General features: G+C 42.6%; 1 protein-coding gene across 1 annotated transcript in view; it reads left to right on the plus strand.

Moving 5' to 3' along the window:
* SLC44A1 (solute carrier family 44 member 1) overlaps positions 1-25617 on the plus strand; it is a 138329-nt gene that overhangs the window by 45456 nt on the left and 67256 nt on the right. The window contains exon 2 of the mRNA XM_088472595.1: positions 4705-4794. Within this exon, the coding sequence (XP_088328721.1) occupies positions 4705-4794 (90 nt within the window). The remainder of the gene's footprint in view (positions 1-4704; positions 4795-25617) is intronic.

The raw sequence follows: 25617 nt of genomic DNA on the forward strand, positions 1-25617 counted from the left end.
GATTATACACTATGATGATAAATTAGCTGTGCAAATTTATCGTCCAGAAACTATAACAAGATCTGATAGTTATTGACTATGGCAGGGGCATATTAAGAGGTGAAGGGGCCCGTGCGGGCCCCTTTCTCTCCAGTGGCTGTACACCCTGGCACTTGCCAGACTTTACTGTGCAAGCGCAGGTCTCTAGGAACATGGTGCCTGAGTATTAAACATGATGAGTACAGGGTGTGCAGTGTGGGCCCCCCATTTGCACTACACACCCTGCACCCGTTACAGATAGGTCACTTTATTTTAATAACATTTCCTCAGATGGACTTTCATGTCTACTTATTATTATTATCCTTTATTTATACGGCGCCACAAGTGTTCTGCAGCATCTTACATAGTACATAAAACTAGTAAGTGAACAAGAAACAAGTAATTTACAGTACATTACAGTGCAGGGTAAGGACATGACATATATACATTGCTGCAACAGCGATTAAAGCACTCGCAATAAGAAGCAGGGTGTTAGGTGCCCTTGTGGGGAGTAAGGAGTATAAGAAAATGTAAAGAGAAGCACATGAGGGAAGAGGTCCCTGCTCTTGAAAGCTTATGTAATACTTTAATCGATTTTACCCCATAGAAGTCTACAATTGATCAAATGTTGTAACCTTTTGTTTTCTTGTGATAGAATACCAGGGTCCCCAGCTTCAGCCTCAAGCCCTGAATCCCACCCAGCCTCTCATACCCCTTGTCCTTCTAACTCCAAATTTCCCACTTATTTAACAGTTCCATATACCAGTGGTTTCCATACTTTCTTAAACCACAATGCCCTTAGCAATTTATTTATGGCTACCCAGGCCAAGGGGGAGATTTAACTAGAGGTGAGGTTCCCTTGGTGTCATCTGGCAGGTAAAGCTCACTAACCCCATAAAAACTAGCCAGGTTTTCTTACCGTAATAACCAGTTGTGTGTAGATAGAACTTTGCAGTTAATGAAATCTTCCCCAAAAAGGGGGTGACAAGCACAGAGAGGGTGGCAAGGACTCACACACAGGATGTGACAAACATGGCAAGGCAGGACGGGAGTCAAAGGTGGGCAGGGATGAGAGCGGACACTACTTACATCAAATTTTGCCAGGAGCCCAGGATTCCGTGCCAGAATCTCGTTCACACCAGGGATCGGTCCAATTAAGCGCGAGTAAGTGCGGCTATATATCACTCTAACGGTACCTCCTCCAGACTCATTGATTTAATTAGCAGCCCCACAAGGCTGTGTAAAAAAATCTGTGATATCAAGTCGGGTGGGGGGAATTGCGCTGCTGGTGCTGGCGTTACAGCAACTTCCCTCCCTCGCACCTCATAATTTTGACCCCTTGGTGTATTACACTTGGTTGTCAGCAGAGATAAAAGCTTAGAATGTCTTGGCAGTAAATTATCGTTGCTCATTAACCTGTTCTCACTTTGCTGCACAGTGGAGGGGAGATTCTAGGGTAAGTTGGAAGAACAGGACAGTATGCACACCTGTAGTGCAGTCTGTGTAAATGACTGCACGTTGCCAAAGGTGCTGGCCCAAATCATTTTGAAACCAGACTACCTGTGGCATCCCTGAGACTCTGTCCTGGCACCACAGGATTGTGTTCAGTGTTGGTTGAATTCAGCAGTACTCTTATGTGTTATCTCTGATCATGGTTTATTAAATATAATTATTTCTATATGTGTTAGTAACAGTTGCATACATATCTCTAAAGACACAAGTAAAGTGCCTTAAAAAGAGGAAAACTTCCCTGGTTGAATAAATATAAAAAAAAAACTAATGTAAGAAAAAGCAATTGAAGATAACATAATTTAAAGGGAGGGTGTGAAGTAGCACAATACCAGTTCATATGGTGTGTGTGTATGTATGTATGTATGTGTATATATATATATATATATATATATATATATATATATATATATATATATATACACACACACACACACACACACACACACACAGTCAGGTCCGTAAATATTGGGACATTGACAGAATTTTCATATTTTGGCCTCTATTCACCACCACAATGGCTTTGAAATGAAACAAACAAGATGTGATTTAACTGCAGACTTTCAGATTTAATTTGTGGGTAATTACATCCAAATCAGGTGAACGGTGTAGGAATTACAACGGTTTCTAACTTTCTATATGTGCCTCCCACTTTTTAAAGGGCCAAAAGTAATGGGACAAACTAAACAATCCTAAATCTAACTTTCACTTTTTAATACTTTGTTGCAAATCCTTTGCAGGCAATTACAGCCTGAAGTCTGGAACGCATAGACATCACCAGACGCTGGGTTTCATCCCTGGTGATGCTCTGCCAGGCCTCTACTGCAAATGTCTTCAGTTCCTGCTTGTTCTTGGGGCAGTTTTCCTTCAGTTTTGCCTTCATCAAGTGAAATGCATGCTCAAATGGATTCGGGTCAAGGAATTCACTTGGCCATTGCATAACATTCCACTTTTTAGCCTTAACAAACTCTTTGGTTACTTTTGCAGTATGCTTCGGGTCGTTGTCCATTTGCACTGTGAACCGCCGTCCAATGAGTTCTGAAGCATTTGACTGAATATAAGCATATAATATTGCCCGAAACACTTCAGAATTCATTCTGCTGCTTTTGTCAGCAGTCACATCATCAATAAATACAAGGGAACCAGTTCCATTGGCAGCCATAAATGCCCACGCCATGACACTACCACCACCATGCTTCACTGATGAGGTGGTATGTTATGGATCATGAGCAGTTCCTTTCCTTCTCCGTACTGTTCTCTTCCCATCACTCTGGTACAAGTTGATCTTTGTCTCATCTGTCCATAGGATGTTGTTCCAGAACTGTAATGGCTTTTTTAGATGTTGTTTGGCAAACTCTAATCTGGTCTTCCTGTTTTTGTGGCTCACCAATGGTTTGCATCTTGTGGTGAACCCTCTATATTCACTCTTGTGAAGTCTTCTCTTGATTGTTGACTTTGACACATATACATCTACCTCCTGGAGAGTGTTCTTGATTTGGCCAACTGTTGTGAAGGGGTTTTTCTTCACCAGGGAAATAATTCTTCTGTCATCCACCACAGTTGTTTTCCGTGGTCTTCCGGGTCTTTTGGTGTTGCTGAGCTCTCCGGTGTGTTCATTCTTTTTAAGAATGTTGCAAACAGTTGATTTGGCCACACCTAATGTTTTTGCTATCTCTCTGATGGGTTTGTTTTGATTTTTCAGCCTAATGATGGCTTGCTTCACTGATAGTGACAGCTCTTTGGATCTCATATTGAGAGTCGACATCAACGGATTCCAAATGCAAATGTCACACTTAGAATCAACTCCAGACCTTTTACCTGCTTAATTGATAATGAAATAACGAGGGAATAGCCCACACCTGTCCATGAGTTGATAGTCCCATTACTTTTGGCCCATTAAAAAGTGGGAGGCACATATTGAAACCATTGTAATTCCTACACCGTTCACCCGATTTGGATGTAATTACCCTCAAATTAAATCTGAAAGTCTGCAGTTAAATCACATCTTGTTTGTTTCATTTCAAAACCATTGTGGTGGTGAATAGAGGACAAAATCAGAAAATTCTGTCAATGTCCCAATATTTATGGACCTGACTGTGTTATATATATATATATATATATATATACATATATATACATATGTATGTTTATGTATGTTTATCGGCCACATGAAAATGTTAAATATCCCTTCAAAAGCATAGTAGAAATTTATTGAAACTATGTACTCAAACCATCATAAGCAAACTTCAAAAATTCTAGCCTATTTCAATGTCTACTACACAGGTATATTTGCAGATGTGTGTCAGGAAAACTGTAGAAATATGACTACATGGTGCAATCAACCTTCAGTTTTGGACCACGTGCTTCATAAATATAAAATTTATAGTTATACTGTAGTTTATTTCCCTAAATATTGCTTGGTTTAACCTTATTTCTAAAATAATTAATTGGCATGACACTACATCCAGAGTGTCTTTTATTATATTTGTTGCAATTGTGTGTTTTGATTGTTTTTATTATATGGTTTTTCTAGAAATGTGTTTAATTGCGAAAAGTCAACTACAAGATGCTAAACATTTTACATTCAAAACATAAGAATGAGGCTGGCTTTCTGGAACTCCATGAGCTTTTTGCAGGAAGCAAAAACCAGAGCCGCTGCCCGTAACATAGGGACAACCCCCAAACTGACTCATCTACCTTCATTATCTCATTTAAATAATTACATCCTGAAAACTAGAATCTTATTTAACCACTTGAGTACATAAGTAGGTATACTTTTGCCTGATCAGCACTCGGAAAGGACCACCCGGATCAGCCCCCACTACTCCCTTCAGATGGTAGAAAAACAACATTTGAACCCCTTTTCTACTGCTACCATCATCGGGGGAGATGTATTAAAGCTTGGAGAGAGAAAAAGTACCAACCAATCCGCTCCTAATTGTCGTTTTACAGACTGTTGGGTCTATGTACTAAGCTTTGGAGAGAGATAAACTGCATGAAGATAAGGTACTCCTAACTGTCATTTTTCAAACACAGCCTGTAAAGTGACAGGAGCTGATTGGTTGGTACTTTATCTCCATCAACTTTCTCTCTGTCCAAGTTTTGATAAATTTCCCCCTATATGATTAAAATGTTATATAGAATGGTATATTTATAATGTTGTCTCTCATTTTTCAGAACACTAAGCGGGACTGGAGGCCATTGGAAGCACACAGTTGTACTGATATCCCATGGCTGCTGCTGTTTATCCTCTTCTGTGTTGGGATGGTGAGTACAGTATCTCTATTATACGTACCTAGAGATTTCACATGTCCTCTGCTGCTTCATCCCCTTCCATACTTTCTCCCTCCTTGCTATTTTCATTCAGACACATGAATTTTTCTCTTCAGAGAGAATCTATAGGATGAAGACCATTTTCCTAAACACAGTGATCATCAAATTTGGAATTAAGCAACAAAGATCTGTCTTGTATACTGAACAGACAGGATACTTAGAGCTAAACACGGATGTGTCCACATACGCCTATCCACAAACTGCACCAAATAGCCCTATTGCATAAGATCTAGGAGGTTCAGTATGGCATTTAGCTGCAGTATGCGACTTTTTCTTAAACTATGCAGCGTAATGTGCTTCTTTATACCATTTCCTTTGTGGCTAAATATACTAATCCTAAATCCTTAGTACACTATTAGTGAATTAAGATGCAAAATTCAGGAAAAGTCTGTAATCTGGGGAAAATGGCAGAGGTCCTATGTGAGTGACTCACGCCATGCATTGCTACGCTTACTCTGCTACTTTATACCAATTCCTTTGTGACAGAAATACTAAGTACATGGTGTACTAAGGGCCTGATTCATATTTGTACGCAACCCAATGGTTTACATACAAATCAGATGATGGGTCTGCGCATGTGCAGAGCAGGTCCTACGTAATCGCTCGCAGTGCCCCTTGAACCGCAGCCTGACAGGTTGCGGCCACTTGGGGGCGGAGAGAGGATGGTGACTGGGTCCTTATCACAAAACGGAGGCGTGCTGTCCCAGGTTGTGGGAGTGCAGAGGCCAGGTTCTTCTGCCGCAGATTTCCTGGCCCCGGCAGCGGGAAACCACCAGCCATCCTGCGGAACCTGAGGGTTACTCAGACTCAACCAATGTTCATGCAAGTGATGCGATAGCTGCGCCCTCTGATGCGGCTGCCGATCACTGAAGCACGCAGGAGGCGTCTTTCTACTACAGACGCCTCCTACTGCCTTTGCATGTGGTAGCATCGCAACTGCATCCAAAGACGCAACAGCGATGCTATCTCCGTCCACATTAGAATCATGACTAAAGTGTTGTACTTCGGATTAATATTTTTTGTTAAAGGAATTTGAGAAAAAATACTAATTAGAGGAGTTTTCCAGTGTACATATAAGGACATGAAATAGAAGCTGAAGTTGGCCCCACCTAAAGTGTGGAGTACAGTTGGTACACAAAGTAGTGGAGTAACAAATTGTATCTTGTGCTGGAGAATGTGTCTGGCTACTCTTACGCAGAAGCATGATCAGCAACCAAGATGAAAGCAGCCATAGGTGACTGCCATTTATGTGCAGCTACCAGGGTACGTTGGAATGAGGAGAGACAGTGGAAAGTGTAAACGTGAAACGTGAACCAGTCGCTGTAGAAATATCAGGACAGTCAGCTGCTGCCAACTATATCTGTCCATTACCATGTTTTTCAAGTAGATTCTAATTCTAGATTCTAATGTTTCTCCTAGATCTTATGGTACTGGGAAAGGCTTTTGCGCTTGTCCTGCTTGGGTACTTTTGTGGTCATTTGCCAGTTCAAAGTAGCTTTCTGCCTGGTAATTGAATTTGGCATGATGCTCACTGCAGGACACAGAGCCAGAACACTTGTTCCTCATATCCACATAAAGTGTCTGTGTTGTGATTTTCAATTGTTTATATTTGCTTGGGCATAGAGGTCACCAACTGCCATTCGCATGTACACTTACCACATATATAGGGTAGGTGTACTGAGGGGTCTATTTACTAAGCCTTGAATGCAGATAAGGTACCAGCCAATGAGCTCCTAATTCCCATGTCACAGGCTGTGTTTGAAAAGTGACAGTTAGGAGCTGATTGGCTGGTACCTTATCTCTGTTCACTTTATCTCCATCCAAGGCTTAGTAAATAGACCCCTAAGACTTGGTGATAAAGTACCAAGCAATCAGCTCCTGTCATTTTTCAAATACAGCCTGTAAAGTGACAGGAGCTGATTGGTTTTTACTTTATCTCTCTCTGAGGCTCTGAGGCTTATGCTGGCCACACACACAGCGATATTTTACCCGATCTGGCCGATTCCGACACATTGGAACAACAGATCGTGTAAAATATGGCCAAATTGAGAGTAAATCGTGAGTCCCCACTCACGATCGCGATGCGCGTCCCCACTGGTCGCATATCGCATCGTCAGATCTGCTGTGCAGATTTGACTATCTAGGAGGCCATGCCCTGTGAAAGTTTGACTGCAGGAGAGATCTTATGAAGATTGGACACCAAATTGTGTGCAGATCGTGTGAAGAGCTGCCGGGGAGAGTTTCAAGGGAAATTGTACACAAATCGTACACATCGGCTGATCATGTGCAGATCGCCATGTGTGTGGGCACCTTTAGAAAATATCCCCCTCACAGTGAAATGTTGAATGGCCTAGATGCAGAATCAAAATGATCACACATTTTCCTCACCATTAAATGTACTTATTGTAAACTTTAAAATAAATACTTGCAATTTGCCGTTATTAGTATGATCTGTTAAATATAAATTTCTGACTGCAGGTCCAAATTATAAGCTGCTAATGTTCACCTTAGTGCATTTAATGTCTCTGTGTTACCAGTAAATAGGATGAAAAAAAACAGTTCTTGCTACGTGTATTTATATGTTTTTTATTGTGGTGATTGTGAAGTTATAATTATGATGCCAATTACTTTAGGGCAGCATGCAGAGCTTTCAGATTTTGTTTGTTTGCTGCTCAGAAGACAAGCAATTAGCTTTCACTAAAATATTCCTTTCATTTAGAAGTTGGCGTGTTAACGTGTTTTGACAATACCAAAAAACACATTTTCAGAAAGCTGCAACCTAGATTTTATACAAGATGAATAGTGAGCCCAATGTCTGTTCTAAAAGAACAAATATTACACTTTTACACTCTGAAAGACCTTTCTATATTTAACTGTTAAATTTGACAGCATTTTATAATCTAGCTAATCTCTGGTTTTGTAAATTATTACTCTGATTGCTGAAATGTTTTTGAGGTAAGATTGTTACATGAGGCAGGAATGTCATGATATGGTCTATACACAGAGAGCTTCTGTGATTCATATATAATGGGGTAATACATGGTCATACAAAACATATTTGGACAGCTGGATGAATTTCTAAAACTATGTAGCTATGATATTTACAAATGTACTACGGTACTGGCATCTCACTGTTTAAAATATAGCAATAGAAGTTAATAGCTGCAGCTCCTTTGATCCTAAAATATACACCTCGTAATAACGTGTATAAAATATATATCAGTAGTCTATGGGCATTGCTGATGGTGAAGCCTGGTCGAAAATGGTGAAGAACCCAGACTGAACACTTTGTTACTGTGGTTTATAAATATTCTAAAATAGACCTAAACGGGAATAGTAAATATCTATGGGGCAATTCAATTATCCGCAATTTGTGGTGGCTGCTAACATTACAGGAGATAATTACAGGAGACCAACATCGCTCATTTTACTGCATACCATTATGGGGGTGTGAGGTAAAATGTGCAATATTGTGCCTGCTGTGTGTCACCATTACCAGTACTCACACATTGTTGCTATGGCACATCACTAGAATTACAATAAGCCATAAGAGCTACCTTAAGCTGGACACACACCCACTCCATGGAAAGTGGCAGGTGCGGAGTTTGACTGGGGCGGTACACCTGTCAAACCATAACGCAGGTGTCCTAAGGCGAGCTCATGGAGGACAGAAACCTCCCGTGGAGCAGAAGGGCAAAAGCTTGTTATCAAGTCGATAAGCCGATTGGCCCCAAAAAATGTATTGTGTGTATGCAGAGCATTAGATGATAAACGGCTTCAAACGCTCCTGCAACTGTCAGATCAAAGGTCAGGATCTGACGTGCTGCAAATACTATTTTGTTCCCAACTTCCCGATCCCGTTGAAGACATCTACAGACATCACTCTCTGCTCAGTGTCCTTGGGAGCACACCGAAAACATAATCACTTTATCGAGTCAGAGCGTTTATTGGATCTGCAGGTGTGTACCCAGCATTACAATCTGTTTACCTCCTCTGGTGACAGATAGCCACTTGAGGTGACACTTTCAGTCTGCAATGCCCATACATAATAATGCCTTACTACCAGTGGCGTAACTAGGGGGGGGGGTGTCGGTCGGGGCTCGTGACCTAGTTACGTTTGTCGAAGCTGGATTATTGACTGAGACAAGATCAGTTTAAAATGAGATCGCAAGACGCCATTTTGCGAATGGCCGCCTAAGCGCCATTTTAGATAAACTCACACTTTAGTACATGTGGCGATATTACTATTAGCATCATGCGATTGCATCTGTGACCATCGCCATAAGTTACGGCGATTCATGAAAAAAACCATTTCATGACTTTACGTAGTTTGGGTGCTCTGGATAAAGTGTGTGTATTATTATAATTTCCCTAAAGGATATATTTCAGAAATGGCTGTACAGTATGTCAAAATTGGATTGCACTAGCTAAACAGAGCAAATGGCCATGTGACAATTAGCCTGTGAAGACAAGCTTCATGGACATAACGTCTGCTCTCACTCCAGGTGGCCCTGCTCGAATACAGCAAGAGGGTCGTTTGTAGCACCTTACATTAGCAGGCTTCCTACAATAAAATACCTTCAAAGCCAAGAGTGTTATCTGAGGTCTTGTAGCTGTGCTAATTTGCATCCACACAGGCCCTGGGAGAACAAAGACCAGTATTTTGGAGCCTGAAAAGGGTGGGGGGCTGCTGGGGCATGAGCAAGTCATGGAACGATAATGCTCAGCATTCCACACTGCTAGGTGTTCTCATACACACATTAATACGCACAATTGTGCTGTTAACTAGTCGCATATTAGCGAATGCATAAGACCCTATATGAAACCGCTGAATATTAGCTTCACGCACACGCATCTGCCCCAAGTTAACTAGCGTCTTTACATCAAACCCCACATACTCTCACATTACATATTCACATACAAGGTTCCATAAGCTTTATGGTATAAGATTCAAGTATGCACATTTACTATAATTGCTATGAAATAAAGATTATTTCGTAACTAAGGTATTATACGTGATAAGTAAGCCATGTTTGGTATTGTACTGATGCGGACTCATTTTACAGTATTCCGGTAATATCGATGGAGAGATCGCAACATGCATTCTCAACTTATGGACCGCAGCGACTTCAAGCAACAAAATGTACATTATATGAACAACTGTTAGGATTTGCATGGGGCGGGAAACCAGAGACCACCAGTTGTTAGAGGCTGGATCGTGTCTATTTGAACCAACCTGTTAAATACCTTGTAACATATGCCCTTTCCTTTAGGACCAATGGTATTAGCAACAAACTTCTCTATTGTGTTGTTTATTTCTGGGGGTTATAAATATGTGTGCTCTGACCCTGGGTTCCTAGTCTTCGTGCTGAATGCTGATTGACGAGGGGTTTCTTGCTGATGCCTAACATCTGGACCAGAGAGCGCTGCGTATGTATAATTGTACTTGGGTCTGTATAATCTCTTTGCGCTAAGATTATATGAGGATCATAGTGTTTAACTGCTGTACTTTTACTTGAATAATACTTTGTGCTTTGGAACCACAGGCTCTAGGTCTGGAGTCTTTATTTACTGTATGACTGCGTACGCAAATTAGCGTCATCCTTAGAGGTTTATAGGCAGGATATTAGAAGGTATAGGGGACAGAGGGGGTATATAGAGGTTCAAAGACAGAATCCTTACGCTACTGCTTACTACCTAGAGCTTAAAGATCTGGGGCTATTCAAGTACATGTGAACATATAGAGCTCTATGGGAAAGGGGCTTGCTGTAGATGAAGACCTTGTGAAGCAATTCTAGGGATCTCGTTATATCAAGGAGTATTGCCTGAACAGTTGTGGCCCACCACCTGCTGCACGATTGCACAAATTGCTATGTTGCATAGCTGAGGAGGGGCTTTATTGGCGCTATATGTATACAGTCCAAGGGGTAGATTTCCATAGCTGGGGCTTTGAAAGTGCTGCACATCTCTGGCAAATTGAAGTATCAATCCACTGATTTACTATACAGCGGTTTTGATGAGGTTTTGTAATCTGTCTTCAAAGTCCATCTTTTTTTTTAAATGTTTTGTGGTGGTTTTTCTAAAGGTATTTTGACCAAACCACCATAAAATCAATGCATCTATTTGGCCAAGCAGAATGAGAGGAATCGCCATCCACTTATAATGAGGGAAATCATTATGTATTGAATTAGAAGGCAGATACTGTAAAGGTGCGTATCCACTAGCAGATAGTGGAACAACAGTACGATTACAACATTGTAATCGTACAGTCATTCCTCTTCCCCTGCAGTGCCTACACTGAACAATATGTCATTCAGTGTAAGCACTCCCCCTTATCCCTGAACGATTTGTGCACGATTCATCATTCAATCGCTCTTTTTAATCGGCAAGTGGATACCCACCTTAATATTTATAGTTCTCTTATGGGGAAAATACTACACTTTTTTTTTTAAACAATATTATTTATTAATACAGTATATCAAAGAAGCAATATTAATTGTTTAGTTGTGTTCTAAAATCATCCGCTTGGTAAATCTGGGGTTTATATACTTGTATGGTGCTTCAATACTTCTGTATTCTGAAGCCTGGGCTTTAGTAAATCAGCAGAATGAAATCCCGTGGGTAAATCGTTGAGAAATTAAAATTCACCTCTAATTGTGTGTGTGTGAAAAAGACTTGCCATAATAGGCCTTAATACAAAATAGGGGTTGCTCATTTCAACCTAATGGTTTTTCACAGGTGCTTGTAAAGGGAGGGGATTACTCTGCACTACAGAAAAAAAAATCCCTCCAGCACACAGCAAAAAGGCTTGAATACTACATGATAATAGAAATCCAGAGATCTTTGTTGCATATATTTTCAAATACATGGTTAAGTGGCGGGCCGCGTCCAGGCTCCTCTGTACCGGCGTCCCTAACACTACATATTATTAGCACCCACTCTGGGTCATAATTGCATACTTCTGTGCCACACGATAACCGCACATACATACATATATTTAAGTTGAGAACCTTATTCAGATGTGGATGGTTGTGCTGTGCATAGTGCCTGGTAATTTGTGCAGTACGGGCCTCCGATGTAAGACGCAGTGTGGCATCGAACTGTCAGTGATTGACCGTTTGATGCCGTTTAGGGGTGGTGATGGCCTCCATTTCTCAAAACTAAGGTTTGTCGCAACAGTTGTGTGGTAAGAACAAGGTCTGGATCTCAGTAGGAGGACTGAGATTTCCTGGCCTCCTTCTTTTTTTTTTTTTCTGTATCTGTGGCAGCCGGCTTGCGTGACCCCTTAGTTCACGCACACAGCCGATGGTGTCGCAGATGAGCCGATGCTGCATCCTAGGATGCAGCTTGGATCACTAATGCAAGCAGGAGGCCTTACCATATTAGAGTTACCGCTGCTGCTTCCATGTACACAGCAGCAATAGGAACTCCGTCCACGTCTGACTCAGGCCCAATATTCTTTTAATCCCGGACACCATGATTTACACAGAGTCTGTGGCTGGTTAAAACCAAATGAAATCCAGGCTTGAAGTTTGCTAGCCACCCTTCCACCAAACGCCAATCATTGTGCAACATATATTCTATTAATACAAATTTTTAGAACAGCTTATGTACATTTGAATAAAAACAGTTTTGTAAGCATCCAAAGATGTCACAAGTACATGTCAATGTGACATAGGAGTTTAAATTTGGGATGTGCGTGTGTGTGTGTGTGTGTGTGTGTGTGTGTGTATAGCTATCAATATACACACACACCTATCAGCTATAACACCTGCCCAATGTTGTGTAGGACCTCTCATGCCACCTAAACTGCTCTGACCTGCCGAAGACCTCTGAAGGTGTCCCGTGATATCTTGCACCAAGACGTTAGCAGCAGATCCTTTAAGCCCTGTAAATTGCAAGGTGGGGCCTCCATGGCTAAGACTTGTTTTTCCAGCACATCCCACAGATGCTCGATTGCATTGAAATCTGAGGAATTCGGAGGCCAAGTCTACAGCTCCAATTCCTAAACTTGTAAAATTTTTGTACTGTGGCAGGGTGCATTATCCTTCTGAAAGTGGCCACTGCCATCAGGGATTATCGTTGCCATGAAGGGAGGGTACTTGATCTGCAACAATGTTTTTGTAGGTGGTACATGTCAAATTAATATCCACATGAATGACAGGACCCAAGGTTTCCCAGCAGAACATTGCCCAGAGCATCACACTGCCACCTTCTTCTGTTGCTCCATGGTCCAGTTCTGACACTCACGTGTCCATTGTAGGTGCTCTCAGTGGTGAACAGAGATCAGCAAGGGTACTCTGACTGGTCTGCAGTTTCGCAGCCCCATACGCAGCAATCTGCGATGTAAAGGGGTTTTCTGACACCTTTCTGTCATTGCAAACATTACCTTTTTCATCAGTTTGTGCTACAGTAGCTCTTCTGTAGGTTAGGACTAGATGGGCTAGCCTTTGCTTCCCACACGCATCAATGATCATTGTGCAGCCATGACCCTGTTGCCGATTCACCGGTTGTCTTTCCATGGACAACTTTTTGTAGGTACTAAATAACTAACCACTGGTCACACCCCACAAGTCCTGCTGTTTTGAAGGTGCTCTGACCCAGTCGTCTAGCTATCACAATTTGGCTCTTGTCCAAGTCGCTCAGATCCCTACACTTGACCATTTTTCCGGCTTCAAACACATCAACTTCAAGAACTGATTGTACACTTGCTGCCTAATATATCCCACCTTTTAACAGGTGCCACTGTAATGAGATAATCAGTGTTATTAACTTCACCTGTCAGTGTTTTTAATGTTATGGCTGATGGGTGTAATATATTTATTCTTTTCTTTTGTATATCTCTAAATGTTTTCACAGTGGATCTGTCATGATTCAGAGGTGGACGTTAATGTGTCTGTGACTTTTTACGCAGTGCGACTGCATCTTTATGCTATTGTAGCATCTGAAGTAATTCATACAGAGACGGTGATGTAGACATGGACATAATACCTACTGTTCTTAGCAAGATAAGTTGTAGTATTATTTTCACCTACACGAGTGGGATTTCTTATGTGCACTTCAATATCCTTGCTCAGGGCTTAATGTAACTCTATAATACTGGAATGCTATTGTGCACAGGAAAAAAATAATTATTCCAATAGAAAGAAGATATTTCTATTGCGCTAGGTACTATAAAAACTACAGCCACCATTAAGATTTTCTTATTTTGATAGTGTATGACATATTACAGCAGTGGGCTCCTTACTGCTTTGTCATATTTTGTCAGGGCCGTAACTAGGGTGGTGCAACATGTGCCCATGGCACCGGATGGCAGGGGGTGCTATTTGGCAGTGCCTGTCAATTTTCTGTTTATATTCATTCTCGCTTTAGCTTCCTCTTCTTTGATTCTCAGCATCTCCTGACAGCCCTTATCTCCTCTGTGGCTGACTCCTCCTCCATGTGACCACCTCCCCAAGCACCTTCAGTCACATCATCCTTTCTTTAACGCACACATTCTAAAATACTGTCATACACGGGACTCAAAACCGTCGCTGATATTTGCTGCATATACACTACAAGCAACACTCTTTATATACCTTCAGCTGGTGATCTGCACTGCTGGCTCCAGGCTTGTGCACAGCTCTTCTGATGGACAATTCCTGCTGTGGGTGCAGCTTCACCATAACTCATCTAGAGCTGGTGAGTTATACTGCATAATTATTGTGTATCATCAATGCAGCCATTGGATTTACACACTATTTGGCACCAACACTGGGACAAATCAGATTTGCCAAGCACCTTATGTTCCTATTTGAAAAATGGGGGGGCACCAATGCTCTTTCTGGCTCAGCAAAAAGTCAAGTTACGACTCTGTATTTTGTTAGACTTGCTTAAAATGCCTGTTGATATGTTATTACAAATGAGTGACTCTTACTGTGATTAAATGTATTGATTTAATGCATTACTGAGTTGAAGAGTTGTGTGTACCTTTTGTTGCTTATTACGATGGTAGAGAAAGAAAATAACAGGTTACAGCTCCTTTTTAACAGTTACATGTGCTCCAACATTTAGAAGAATCTCTCATTACTTTTTATCTCCTGTACTGATCTGCATATACAAGCAAATATTTGTATACAGATATACATTTCTTCCTCAGGTTTGTACACACCAAACTATGTATATTACTTAAAGCTTTTGCTGTCAACACTAATTTTGATTGTTTTGGTTTTAAAGAATTCTGTTTTTTTTTTTTTAAATGTTTCTGTAGTGAAATGAATAAACACTCCACAAGGTTACTAGGCCGGTAGTACAATCGCATAGCTTATCTGGTAAGCTCATTAGACAGTTATAGTAAATACAACGATCATACAGTATAAATAATAAAGGTACCAATTATGAAGCTACTATGAGAAATAGAAGGCTGTTTAATCCATACAGCGTGTTACTTATAGTGTGTTTAGGTATCTAGCATAAAAAAATGGAAATCTGATGAGGGCCACATACAGTAATTGACTTGTAGGTGACCTCTTTAACAGACCACTGTATTGGTCTGTAGCTTGCCTTTTATTCATTAATTCTGTGCAAGCACTAGCCCTAAGGGCATAGGCGTCTGGATGGGGTGGGGGTACAGCTCGCCCCACCCCAAACATTTGCGAGAGTGGCGGCCCCTATACTGCACGGAGGTGTAATGTGCGGTATTTAAGTTAAAACATTGCACATTACACTTCCTCCTTGCACAGCCTATTGCTATAACGCACAACCCCTGCTTTCAAGTCCTGCTGCAATGGACAGAGTGGGAGGGAGGAGGCATAAATGTGATAATCAATATATTTGTCTGTATCTACTAATTTTTCTAGAGCAATTAATTGAATATTTTTCCTTATAATAGTGGTTAAAGCAAACATTTCATGAAATAGATATCAATTATTGTGCTTATTTTTTGTTTTGTGTCGTAATCACAATTGCAAAAAAATGCTCATAGAATTTATAAAAAATGATGACCAGGCACAACAGGAAAATGCATTTTAGTCTGAAACGTATCTTAATGGTATGCAAGGTGATTGCTAACTTTTGAGTATTAATGGGTGTGAAATGGAAGAAAGTAGAGTGACTTGAGTCTGTTACTATTAGACTAGATTTGGCATCAAATTCCCAATAAACTCTGCCTGCCTCATTTGAAGACAAGATCAGGAAGTTATTGATGTAGCATAGCATCTGTAAAGCTGGCAGTTTCTGATAAGTTATAAAGGCAGAAAAGCTTTCTCCCTGCTGTTTTTCTATAACTCTAAAGGTTAGTGGGGGAAATCACATTATAATGCTTTTGAATCTGTCCTTTAAGTGATTACGGTCAATAACTCCAGTGAGTGTGTCAGTGTTTACTGGTGTTTGTGCATCCTAAAATCATAAAAAGGCAATTGAAATATTTGTCCTAATACAAAGTAGAGATGTGCGCCGACCCCCGTGTTTTGGATCTGGATCTCCCCTGGTTTTGGATCTAGATTGGTTTTGCCAAAACCTCACCTCCGTGTTTTTGTTTTCGTGTTTTGGTTTTGGATCTAGATTTTTTTTCTTAAAAAATAAAAACAGCTAAAATCACATATAAAATGGGCCTTTTTTTGTTCCTACAGTATTACTAACCTCAATAACATTTATTTCCACTTGGTTTCGTCAATTTTGACCACCTCACAGCTCATAATATTGATTCTTTCATCTAGTTAAAAGGCCAAAAGGTTGCATCCAGCTTGCTGGCTCAAAACTGATTGATATATTATTAATATAGTTGAGGACTCTGCAAAGATGATGGTTGGGATACCCTTGAGGATTGAAGAATTGATAGTTGGTGCAGCCCCTGGCTGTAAAATTGATAATAAATTAATTAAAAAACAATTTATTGGTGCAGCCCCGGGCTGAATAATAATAATTTAATTGAAAAAATAAAAAAAAATTGGTTGCAGCCCCTGGCTGAATAATTAATAAAAAGAAACTCATTGGTGTAGCCCCTGGCTGTAAAATTGATAATAAATTAATTAAAAATCAATTCATTGGGTGCACCCTGGCTGAATAATTAATAAAAAGCAATTCATTGGTACAGCCCCTGGCTGTAAAATTGATGATAATAAATTAATTTAAAAATGAATCATTGGTTCCTAAACCAACCATAACATTAATTTAAAATCAGGCAGCAATGCCCCAACCAGCACGTAATGGAAAGGAAAAAGGTGCAAGATGGATTAGTCCTTGGGCCCTCCCACCCACCCTTATGTTGTATACGAAACAGGACATTCACAGTTTAACAAACCAATCATTTCAGTGACAAGGACTGCCAATTGTCGCTGAAATGATTGGTTTGTTTGGACCCCCATAAAACAAGCTGCCAATGTGCAATGGACATGAAAATGAAAATGATCCCATACACAAACTGGCTTTACATTAAAAGTTGTCGTCGTATTAGTCATCCCCATCAGTGTGTACATCCTCTTCTTCACACAATATTAATTTGTCTCCGCTGGAATCCGCCATAGGCGCCTCTGTAATTTTTTGATGTAATTGTTGGTTGAGGTCTTCCTCGTGGAATTTGTAATTCATTTAAATGAACATCATCTTTTCCACATTTTGAGGAAGTAGCCTCCTACGCCGATCACTGACAAGGTTGCCAGCTGCACTGAAAACTCTTTCGGAGTACACACTGGAGGGTGGGCAACTTAAGTAATGCAAAGTCAGTTTGTGTATGGGACTCCAAATTGCCTCTTTTTCCTGCCAGTACTGAAAGGGACTGTCTGACATGCCTATTAGGATGTTATCTTTGAAATAGTCCTCCACCATTCTGTGAATGGAGACCGCATCACACATAGTTACGGTAGAAGACATGTCACTAGTAGGCAGTTCTCTCAGGCCCGACCAGATGTAATTTTTTGGTGAACTATCTGCATGACCAGCAGGCATTCTGTAGGGAAAATTGAGTTTTTTTGCTGGCAGCTGCAGAAACTGAAGGAGGAGATGATGGTGTTTCACGTGCGGCTGCAGCTGACAATTTTTTTACCAACATAGTTGGTTTGCATAGTTTTAGATTTCGGTCTGTTGGAAAAAAACTCACAAGGTAGGACTTAAACCTAGGATTCAGGAATGGTCGCCAAAATATATTTTTCAGATTTCAATAGATTGACCACTCTTGGATCCTGGTGAAGGTAATCCAGGGCTTGATCCACCAGTCCGACATACTTTGCACAATCACTCCATTTCAGCTCCTCCTTCAGTTTCTCCAGCTGTTTTTGCAAAAGTCTGATGAGGGGAATGACCTGACTCAAGCTGGCAGTGTCTGACCTAACTTCACGTGTGGCAAGTTCAAAGGGTTTGAGGACCTTGCACAACACGGAAATTATTCTCCACTGCGCTTGAGTAAGGTGCATTCCCCCTCCACGGCCTATGTTATAGTCCGTTGTATAGCCCTGGATGGCCTTTTGCTGTTCCTCCATCCGCTGAAGCATATAGAGGGTAGAATTCCACCGAGTTACTACCTCTTGCTTAAACTGATGGCAGGGCAAATTTAACAGTGCCTGCTGGTCATGCAATCTTCGACAATCATTTGCCGAATGTCTAAAATGTCCGGATATTTTGCGGGCCACTAAGAGCATCTCCTGCATGCCCCTGTCATTTTTAAAAAATGTTGCACCTCCAAATTAATTGTGTGAGCAAAACATGGGACTTGCTGGAATTCGCCCACATGTAATGGTCTCACAATATTGGTGGCATTGTCCAAAATCACAAATCCCGAGGAGAGTCCAAGTGGGGAAAGCCATTTAGCAATGATTTCCCTGAGTTTTTCTAAGAGGTTCTCAGCGGTATGCCTTAGTGAAACCGGTTATACAAAGAGTAGCCTGTCTCTGTATCAACTGTCTTTTGGTAGATGCTGCTGCTGTTGCTGTTGTAGGCAATACACCTACTCAGTGGGCTGTCAGTCATGTAATTCTTAGTTTGCCCTGTCCCACTTGTCCACATATCAGTGGTCAAGTGGACAGTGGGTACAATGGCATTTCTGAGGACATTAATAAGGTTTTTTTAATGTCCTTGTACAGACTTGGTATTGCTGTTCTAGCAAAGTGGAATCTAGAAGGGATCTGGTAGCGAGGACACAGGACTTCAATTAACTGTTGAAAACCCACTGCAGTAATGGCGGGTACATCTAATACCAGCATAGCTGTTATGGCGTTAGTAATCCGCTGTGCAACTGGGTGATTGCTGTCATACTTGTTTGCCCATGCAAATGATTGTTTGACAGTTAATTGTCTTTTGGAGGTACGCTACAAGTAGTCTTCCTCCTGGTCCCCTTCTGGGATGAAGATCCACTCACAGCAGCAGCAATAGGCGTAGTCATCAAGGATCCTTCTGAGGAATCACGGATAGGAGAGGAGTCAATCATGCTTCGAATAACAACATTGGATGCAGCAGGACTACTCCCGATGAGGATGTTGATGGTGTTGGTATTGGAGTTCGAAGGCGCTTGGATCCCACAGAGAGGGAGCAGGTAGGTGACACTTGACTTGTTACATTTTGGAACTTGGCGACATACACTTTGAAATTTGATGAATGTGCTCCAAGTGACATAACAAGGAGGAGGTTCCTAGGTGGTTTAGGTCCTTCCCTCTACTCACTTTTGCTTTGCAACGGTCATATATGGCTTGACAACTGTTGTCCGGATTGGGGTGGAAATAATTCCACACGTGAGAAGTGGATTTTTTTGTCTTTTGCCCCGGCATGACAACAATGGGCTTTGGCTTTTTCAATCCATGGGCAGCAGCTGTTGCCTTACTTACACAAAGGACATCCTCGGCATCCTCATCACCAACATCTTCATCATCAACATCCTCATCATCCTTGGCACCTTCAACCAACATATCCTCCTCCTCAATGTGCAATTCCACAGAAGCATCCTCGATGACTGTCTGCAAGATGTTGACTGCCCTTCCCCACATTTACCGAGGGCACACAAATGTTGGAACTTGGAGCATCTTCCAGTACACTAGTATTTAGGTCTGGCTCACACATGGCAACCGTGGACACACTTGCACTCTCCTCGGGGATTGGGATTTCGATTTCTCAGGGCACACAGTTTGTTTTTCCGGAGGTGTCTTACTCATCTTAACAACTTTCAATTTTTTAATGGTCATACCACTACTACTACAAGCAGAAGGGCTATCAGAATCGGAACCAGCAGTCTTCCTAAAGAAAGGCCAACGCCTTATCCTTTCCTTGTCACTTCGTGTAGTGAATGGCATATTAATTTTTTGCTTATCTAAAGCTTTATCATATTGATGGCGTGAGTTAAGCCCTGGGGCATGGGCCTTCATAGAGGACAAGGAAGTTGATGGTCTTGCAGTGCTGGCGGCAACTACAACATGTGGTTCTTGGCCTTGCTCTTCTGTCATGTGACAGCCCTCCATGCTTTCTGCGGTCTTGAAGCAGTGTCACAAGCACCAATAGTGTAGCCAAGGTGTGGTTACAAAATTCACACACGTGCAGTCGTGCGCACACAGACAAATATTAGACAAAAAAAGACAATTTTTTTTTCGGGCCCAGAGCACAAATTGATGACGACTGGGCAGCACTAAGTTGCAACTTGCTGTATCTTGTGCAGCTAAGCCTAACACACATATACACACACACACACACACACACAAAATAAATTGACAATATTTTTTTTGGGGGGGGGTCCACAACTTGGGCCCAGATGGACGCAGCAGACAGCACAGCACCATCCCAGATGGACGCAGCAGACAGCACAGCACCATCCCAGATGGACGCAGCAGACAGCACAGCACCATCCCAGATGGACGCAGCAGACAGCACAGCACCATCCCAGATGGACGCAGCAGACAGCACAGCACCATCCCAGATGGACGCAGCAGACAGCACAGCACCATCCCAGATGGACGCAGCAGACAGCACAGCACCATCCCAGATGGACGCAGCAGACAGCACAGCACCATCCCAGATGGACGCAGCAGACAGCACAGCACCATCCCAGATGGACGCAGCAGACAGCACAGCACCATCCCAGATGGACGCAGCAGACAGCACAGCACCAGCCCAGATGGACGCAGCAGACAGCACAGCACCAGCCCAGATGGACGCAGCAGACAGCACAGCACCAGCCCAGATGGATGCAGGAGACAGCACAGCACCAGCCCAGATGGATGCAGCAGACAGCACAGCACCAGCCCAGAATGGATCAGCACAGCAGACAGCACCTCTCCTAGCCCTACACTACCCACCCTCCCTGTTCAGTCTCCACAGCCTGAGTGAAATGCCGTCCGCCGCGTGGCCCCTATATACTACATAGATCATAGAGACGAAAGCTCGCGAGCCGCGAGATTTCGTATATGGTTTTGCCTCGGCACGTTCAGTTTGTATAGGAGCAGGTCATTGTGCTGAAATAGCAAGAGAGCATCCGAAGCTGAGCCAATTAGAGCTAGCAGTCCCCTGCATCTCACCACAGCCCTTCTCTTCACTCCTGCTCCCTGCATCTCACCAGTGTCACCACACACCCCCTGCTGCTGGGCCCGGCACAAGATTCTTTTTTCTGTGACTTTGCTTTGCTAAAACCGTCACTGCTAGGCTCTTTTGTCACAGATGAATGGGTCATACACCTAAACATTCCTCGACCAATGCTGTATAAAATAGTGATGGTCAGTATAGGTTGCATTTTACAGAACACACGCACAGTATGTATTTTTGCTCAACTTTAATAAGTTCTATAGCATGTAAACAGAGGAAAATAATGAAATTGGATGTAAAAAAGATTTTCCTGTTTCATTGCATTATGGTAAATTAGGCACTAAATGTAGTTCAGCTCTCAAACGTCCAAGTAATAAAACCAGGATAGATAAAATCCTGTAAATGGAATTCTATGGATGTAATGATGTTTAAAACTAACTACTAATGTAGACTAACTGAAATATACATAGCCAATTTTTTTTTTTAAAGTAATCTTTTATGTGCTCAGAGTGCATAAGTAAAAACTGCAGCTCCCTCTCTCTCGTGCTCTCTCTCTCCCCTCCCCAGCCCCCTCCTCGCCCACCCACAGGAAAAACACATGCATTCATTGCCCCCACTGTAAGAAAATGCAGAAGACTGACCTGAATGGGTGCACTCATATGAGCACAGTCACGAATGGCTGTGTTTAGGAGCCTCTATGGGGGTGAGGTCACCTTCCTCACAAAAGGATAGCAAAAAGGAGATCCACTTTTCAGTGGTATGTTTAGGGTATGGGTCTGTATGAGTTAACCTATGTGTATATTAAATAAATAGTGCAGTCAGGTAATAGACCGGTGGACGCGATGCCGCCGGTCTAAATCTTCCTGCCCGACAAGGGACTTAAGTTAGGCGACGAAATACTGACGCCTATCTTAATCCCGACGCCGGAAAACCGACCCCCACCACCCCGATCGTCCTCTGACACTTCCACACCATTCAATGGCAGCTACCATCGAAAAGCGCCATCGAATGGTGAGGTCACTACCATCGAAAGGAAAACTGATGTCTATTCCCAGAATCAATCCTACTGCAGCAGTTGTGGATGTGTTGCAGCTTGTTCCAGTAGGGATTCAGCAGTCACTAACTGGAGATGTCCCATCTGGCACGTCTTGCAGTAGCTCCCTCCCTAGCAAGTTACTCTCAGATGGCAATCCAATGGTTCTCTGTCATCAATTGCAGATCAGGACCTGATTTTTTATTTTTTTTATTCCCAGTGTCACAATGCTTAGCCCTGCCCCCGATGGCCCGGTAATCCCCTCTTTCCTGCTGATTGGCCCGTGGCGTGCCGAGCCACCCCAGCACTGGTGGCCATCGAGGGGTGAAAACCATCAATTGACGGTTTTGTGCCATTGATGGTAATCACCGATGGAACCATCAATGAGCGGCCCACCATTGGCCATCCCAATTGCCGCCAGTCATCGGTCTTGGGCCTCGGCGCCAACGCAAGCCTGGCGATACAGAGCAGGGGGGCAGGACTAGAGGGGGCAAAACCGTACTTACCAGATGACGGCACAGTAGAATGGGGGCGAAGCAGCAGGCAGAGTGGGGCAGCCAGAATAGTGTGTGGTGGAAAAAACTGAAAGTGAGGTGACCCAACATAGGCTGGGTCACTTTTACTAGAACTTCTGTATTAATCAAAGACTAATGTCTAAATCATTTTGGCAGATTTTTTAAATTGCATATATGGGTACTGTACTAAGTGGAAGGATGGCAATGTAAAGAGAGGGGATGAAGGGGTGAGGGTTGCCATTCTCAAATTTCAATAAGAAATAATTTACACACCTTAACCAGTAATTAAAAATTTTAAAATTTAATTGAGCTTCAATTTTACATAAATATACAACTGTACAATAAAATGTATTTGCCTATTAAAGTTATCCATAAAAAGAAACACTGTAGGATCAATGGGAGAAATACATGTATACAAACCTCCTGAAACAGAATTAGGGGTTCATTTTGTCTACTTTTCCTAACATCTGTAATATAATTTTCGAAGCAATAAACCACATTTTATTTTTTAATTGATAGTGGGGATGCAGAGCTGGATCCTTTCAATATTTAGCGGTATTAAAGATGTGGGAGGCATGTTTACTAGAGTGAACTCCAAAACCATTAATTGGAAGGCATAAAAGATCAGAGAAAGTCAGAATTTGATTTGAAATATCTATTCATGCGTTGTATGACTTTCCCTCTAAAATGTAAACATTTTAAGACCCAGCCAAGTTATTTTTATTGTTCCAAGCTATAACGTTTGAGGCCTTGTGTTGGGGACGAGCTTTCTCCTGGAGCTTCATTTCCTCTAAATATTTTAGTCCTAGTCAGGGCCGGATTAAGGTCTGTGGGGGCCCCTGGGCCCCTATTAAATCTGGACGAAATGGGGGTATGTGCAGTGAGGACCGTATCACTCGTAAGCGGTACATTGACAAACAGCGATAAGCTAAGCTCAGCGCTGTCTGTTAAATACTGAAAGGAGGACATAATCCCTTTAGTGAGTGCTAAAGAGGTTTTGTCTCATTGTGAAATGGGGCCTATGGGCTCCACATAAAAATAAAAAAAACACAGGCACACACACGAAAAACTCACACAATATACACTCACAGGGAAAAAAAACACATATAGGCACCCAGATTACATATTACGGTACTCACCAGTTGTGCAATCTTATCCACATTACACCGCACATAGTGCCCCTGATTCACATTACACCACATAGTAGTGTCCCTTATTCTTGTTATGACACACAGCAGTGCCCCTTTTACATAATGCCCACAGTAGTAGTGCCCCTAATACACAATATGTCCACAGTAGTAGTGCCTCTTATACTCACACCAGTAGTGCCCCTTATGCAATGTATGCAGTGCCCAAAGTAGTGGTAGTGCCCCTTATGCAGTGCCCCCAGTAGTGGTTCCCATTATGCAGTGCCCCTTATGCAGTGTCCCTAGTCGTGGTTGTGCCCCTTATGCAGAACCCACAGTAGTGGTGCCCTTTATGCAGTGCCCCCAGGAGTGGTGCCCCCTATGCAATGCCCCATTAGTCATGCCCCAGTAGTAATGCCCCCCGTAGAAGTGCCCCCAATATTATTGCTCCCTGTAGTAGTGCCCCCAATTGTAATGCCTCCTGTAGTAGTGCTTAGCAGTAATGCTCCCTGTAGTAGTGCCCCCAGTAGTAATGCACTCTGTAGTGAAGCCGCTTATATGGAAAAAAAACCCAATACTTACCTTAAGCCTCGCTCCCGATTCCGCCCGGCTGGCCGCTCCTCGGAGCTCTGGGAGAGACGTCATGACGTCTCCCCCATAGTGCACTGCACACTGCGGGAGCCGGAAGCCGGAGCTCAGGAGTTGCTGGGAGGGAGCCAGGCGACCACTAGTAACAAAATATCAGTGTGCGTCCAACATACAGAGTCTCCCTGCGGCACCGGGGTTAGGTGGGCTGGAGGAGGCGGAACTGGTTCCGTCTCCCATTCCGGCCCACTTTAACCCCTGGTGGGTGTGGGGGCCCAGTATGTGTGGGGACCTGGAACAACTGCCCTTGTCACCCCCCCCCCCCCACACCCCCCACATTAAACCGGTCCTGGTTCTACCAAGTGGACTTTAAGGAATAATGAACAGAGAATTCAGGTAACCTCAATTTGTAAGAGAAAAAGATAATAAGCTTCTATTTCATTAACAGTATGTTTGTATGTTTCAACCAAACTACATAGAATGATCTCCCACATGTCAGATGCTGTAAATGCTGTCCATCTGCAGGTTGTTGTGTTGAGGATGTTGTCGGCATCCCGACGGTCAGAATCCCGGCGCTGGAATACCGACAGCAGTCAGAATTCAGTCTTCAGAATCCCAACCGCTGGCACCCCGAGGGTAAGTATTAGGTGTGGGGTTAGGGTAGGCATTAACGCATACTTGTCCTACTGTCTTAGGACCTGCAGGAGGCTCCCAATTTTCCGGGTTACCCCCCGCCCCCTCTGGTCAGTAGGCACTTCTCCCGCATCCTGCCCACTTCCTAGTGAAGTGGGCAGGAATGGGGAGAATTTTACCGGCAATCCGAGGTCCTTGCATAGGAGGCGGAGCCTAATTGTGCGGTTTTATGATAGTCATTTGGCCACGCCCCTATTTAAATATGCACGAATCGCGGGATTTCCTCTGTGAGATGGCGTGGTCTAATGATGTGAATAATCTGGACCTGCCCCCATAACTGCCCACTTGAAAGTCCCATCTCGCAGCAGTGAAAATTTTTTTGGCAAGTACG

The sequence above is a fragment of the Taudactylus pleione genome, unplaced genomic scaffold, assembly GCF_031769625.1.
Source record: "Taudactylus pleione unplaced genomic scaffold, aTauple2 ptg000127l, whole genome shotgun sequence".
Taxonomy (NCBI): Eukaryota; Metazoa; Chordata; class Amphibia; order Anura; family Myobatrachidae; genus Taudactylus; species Taudactylus pleione.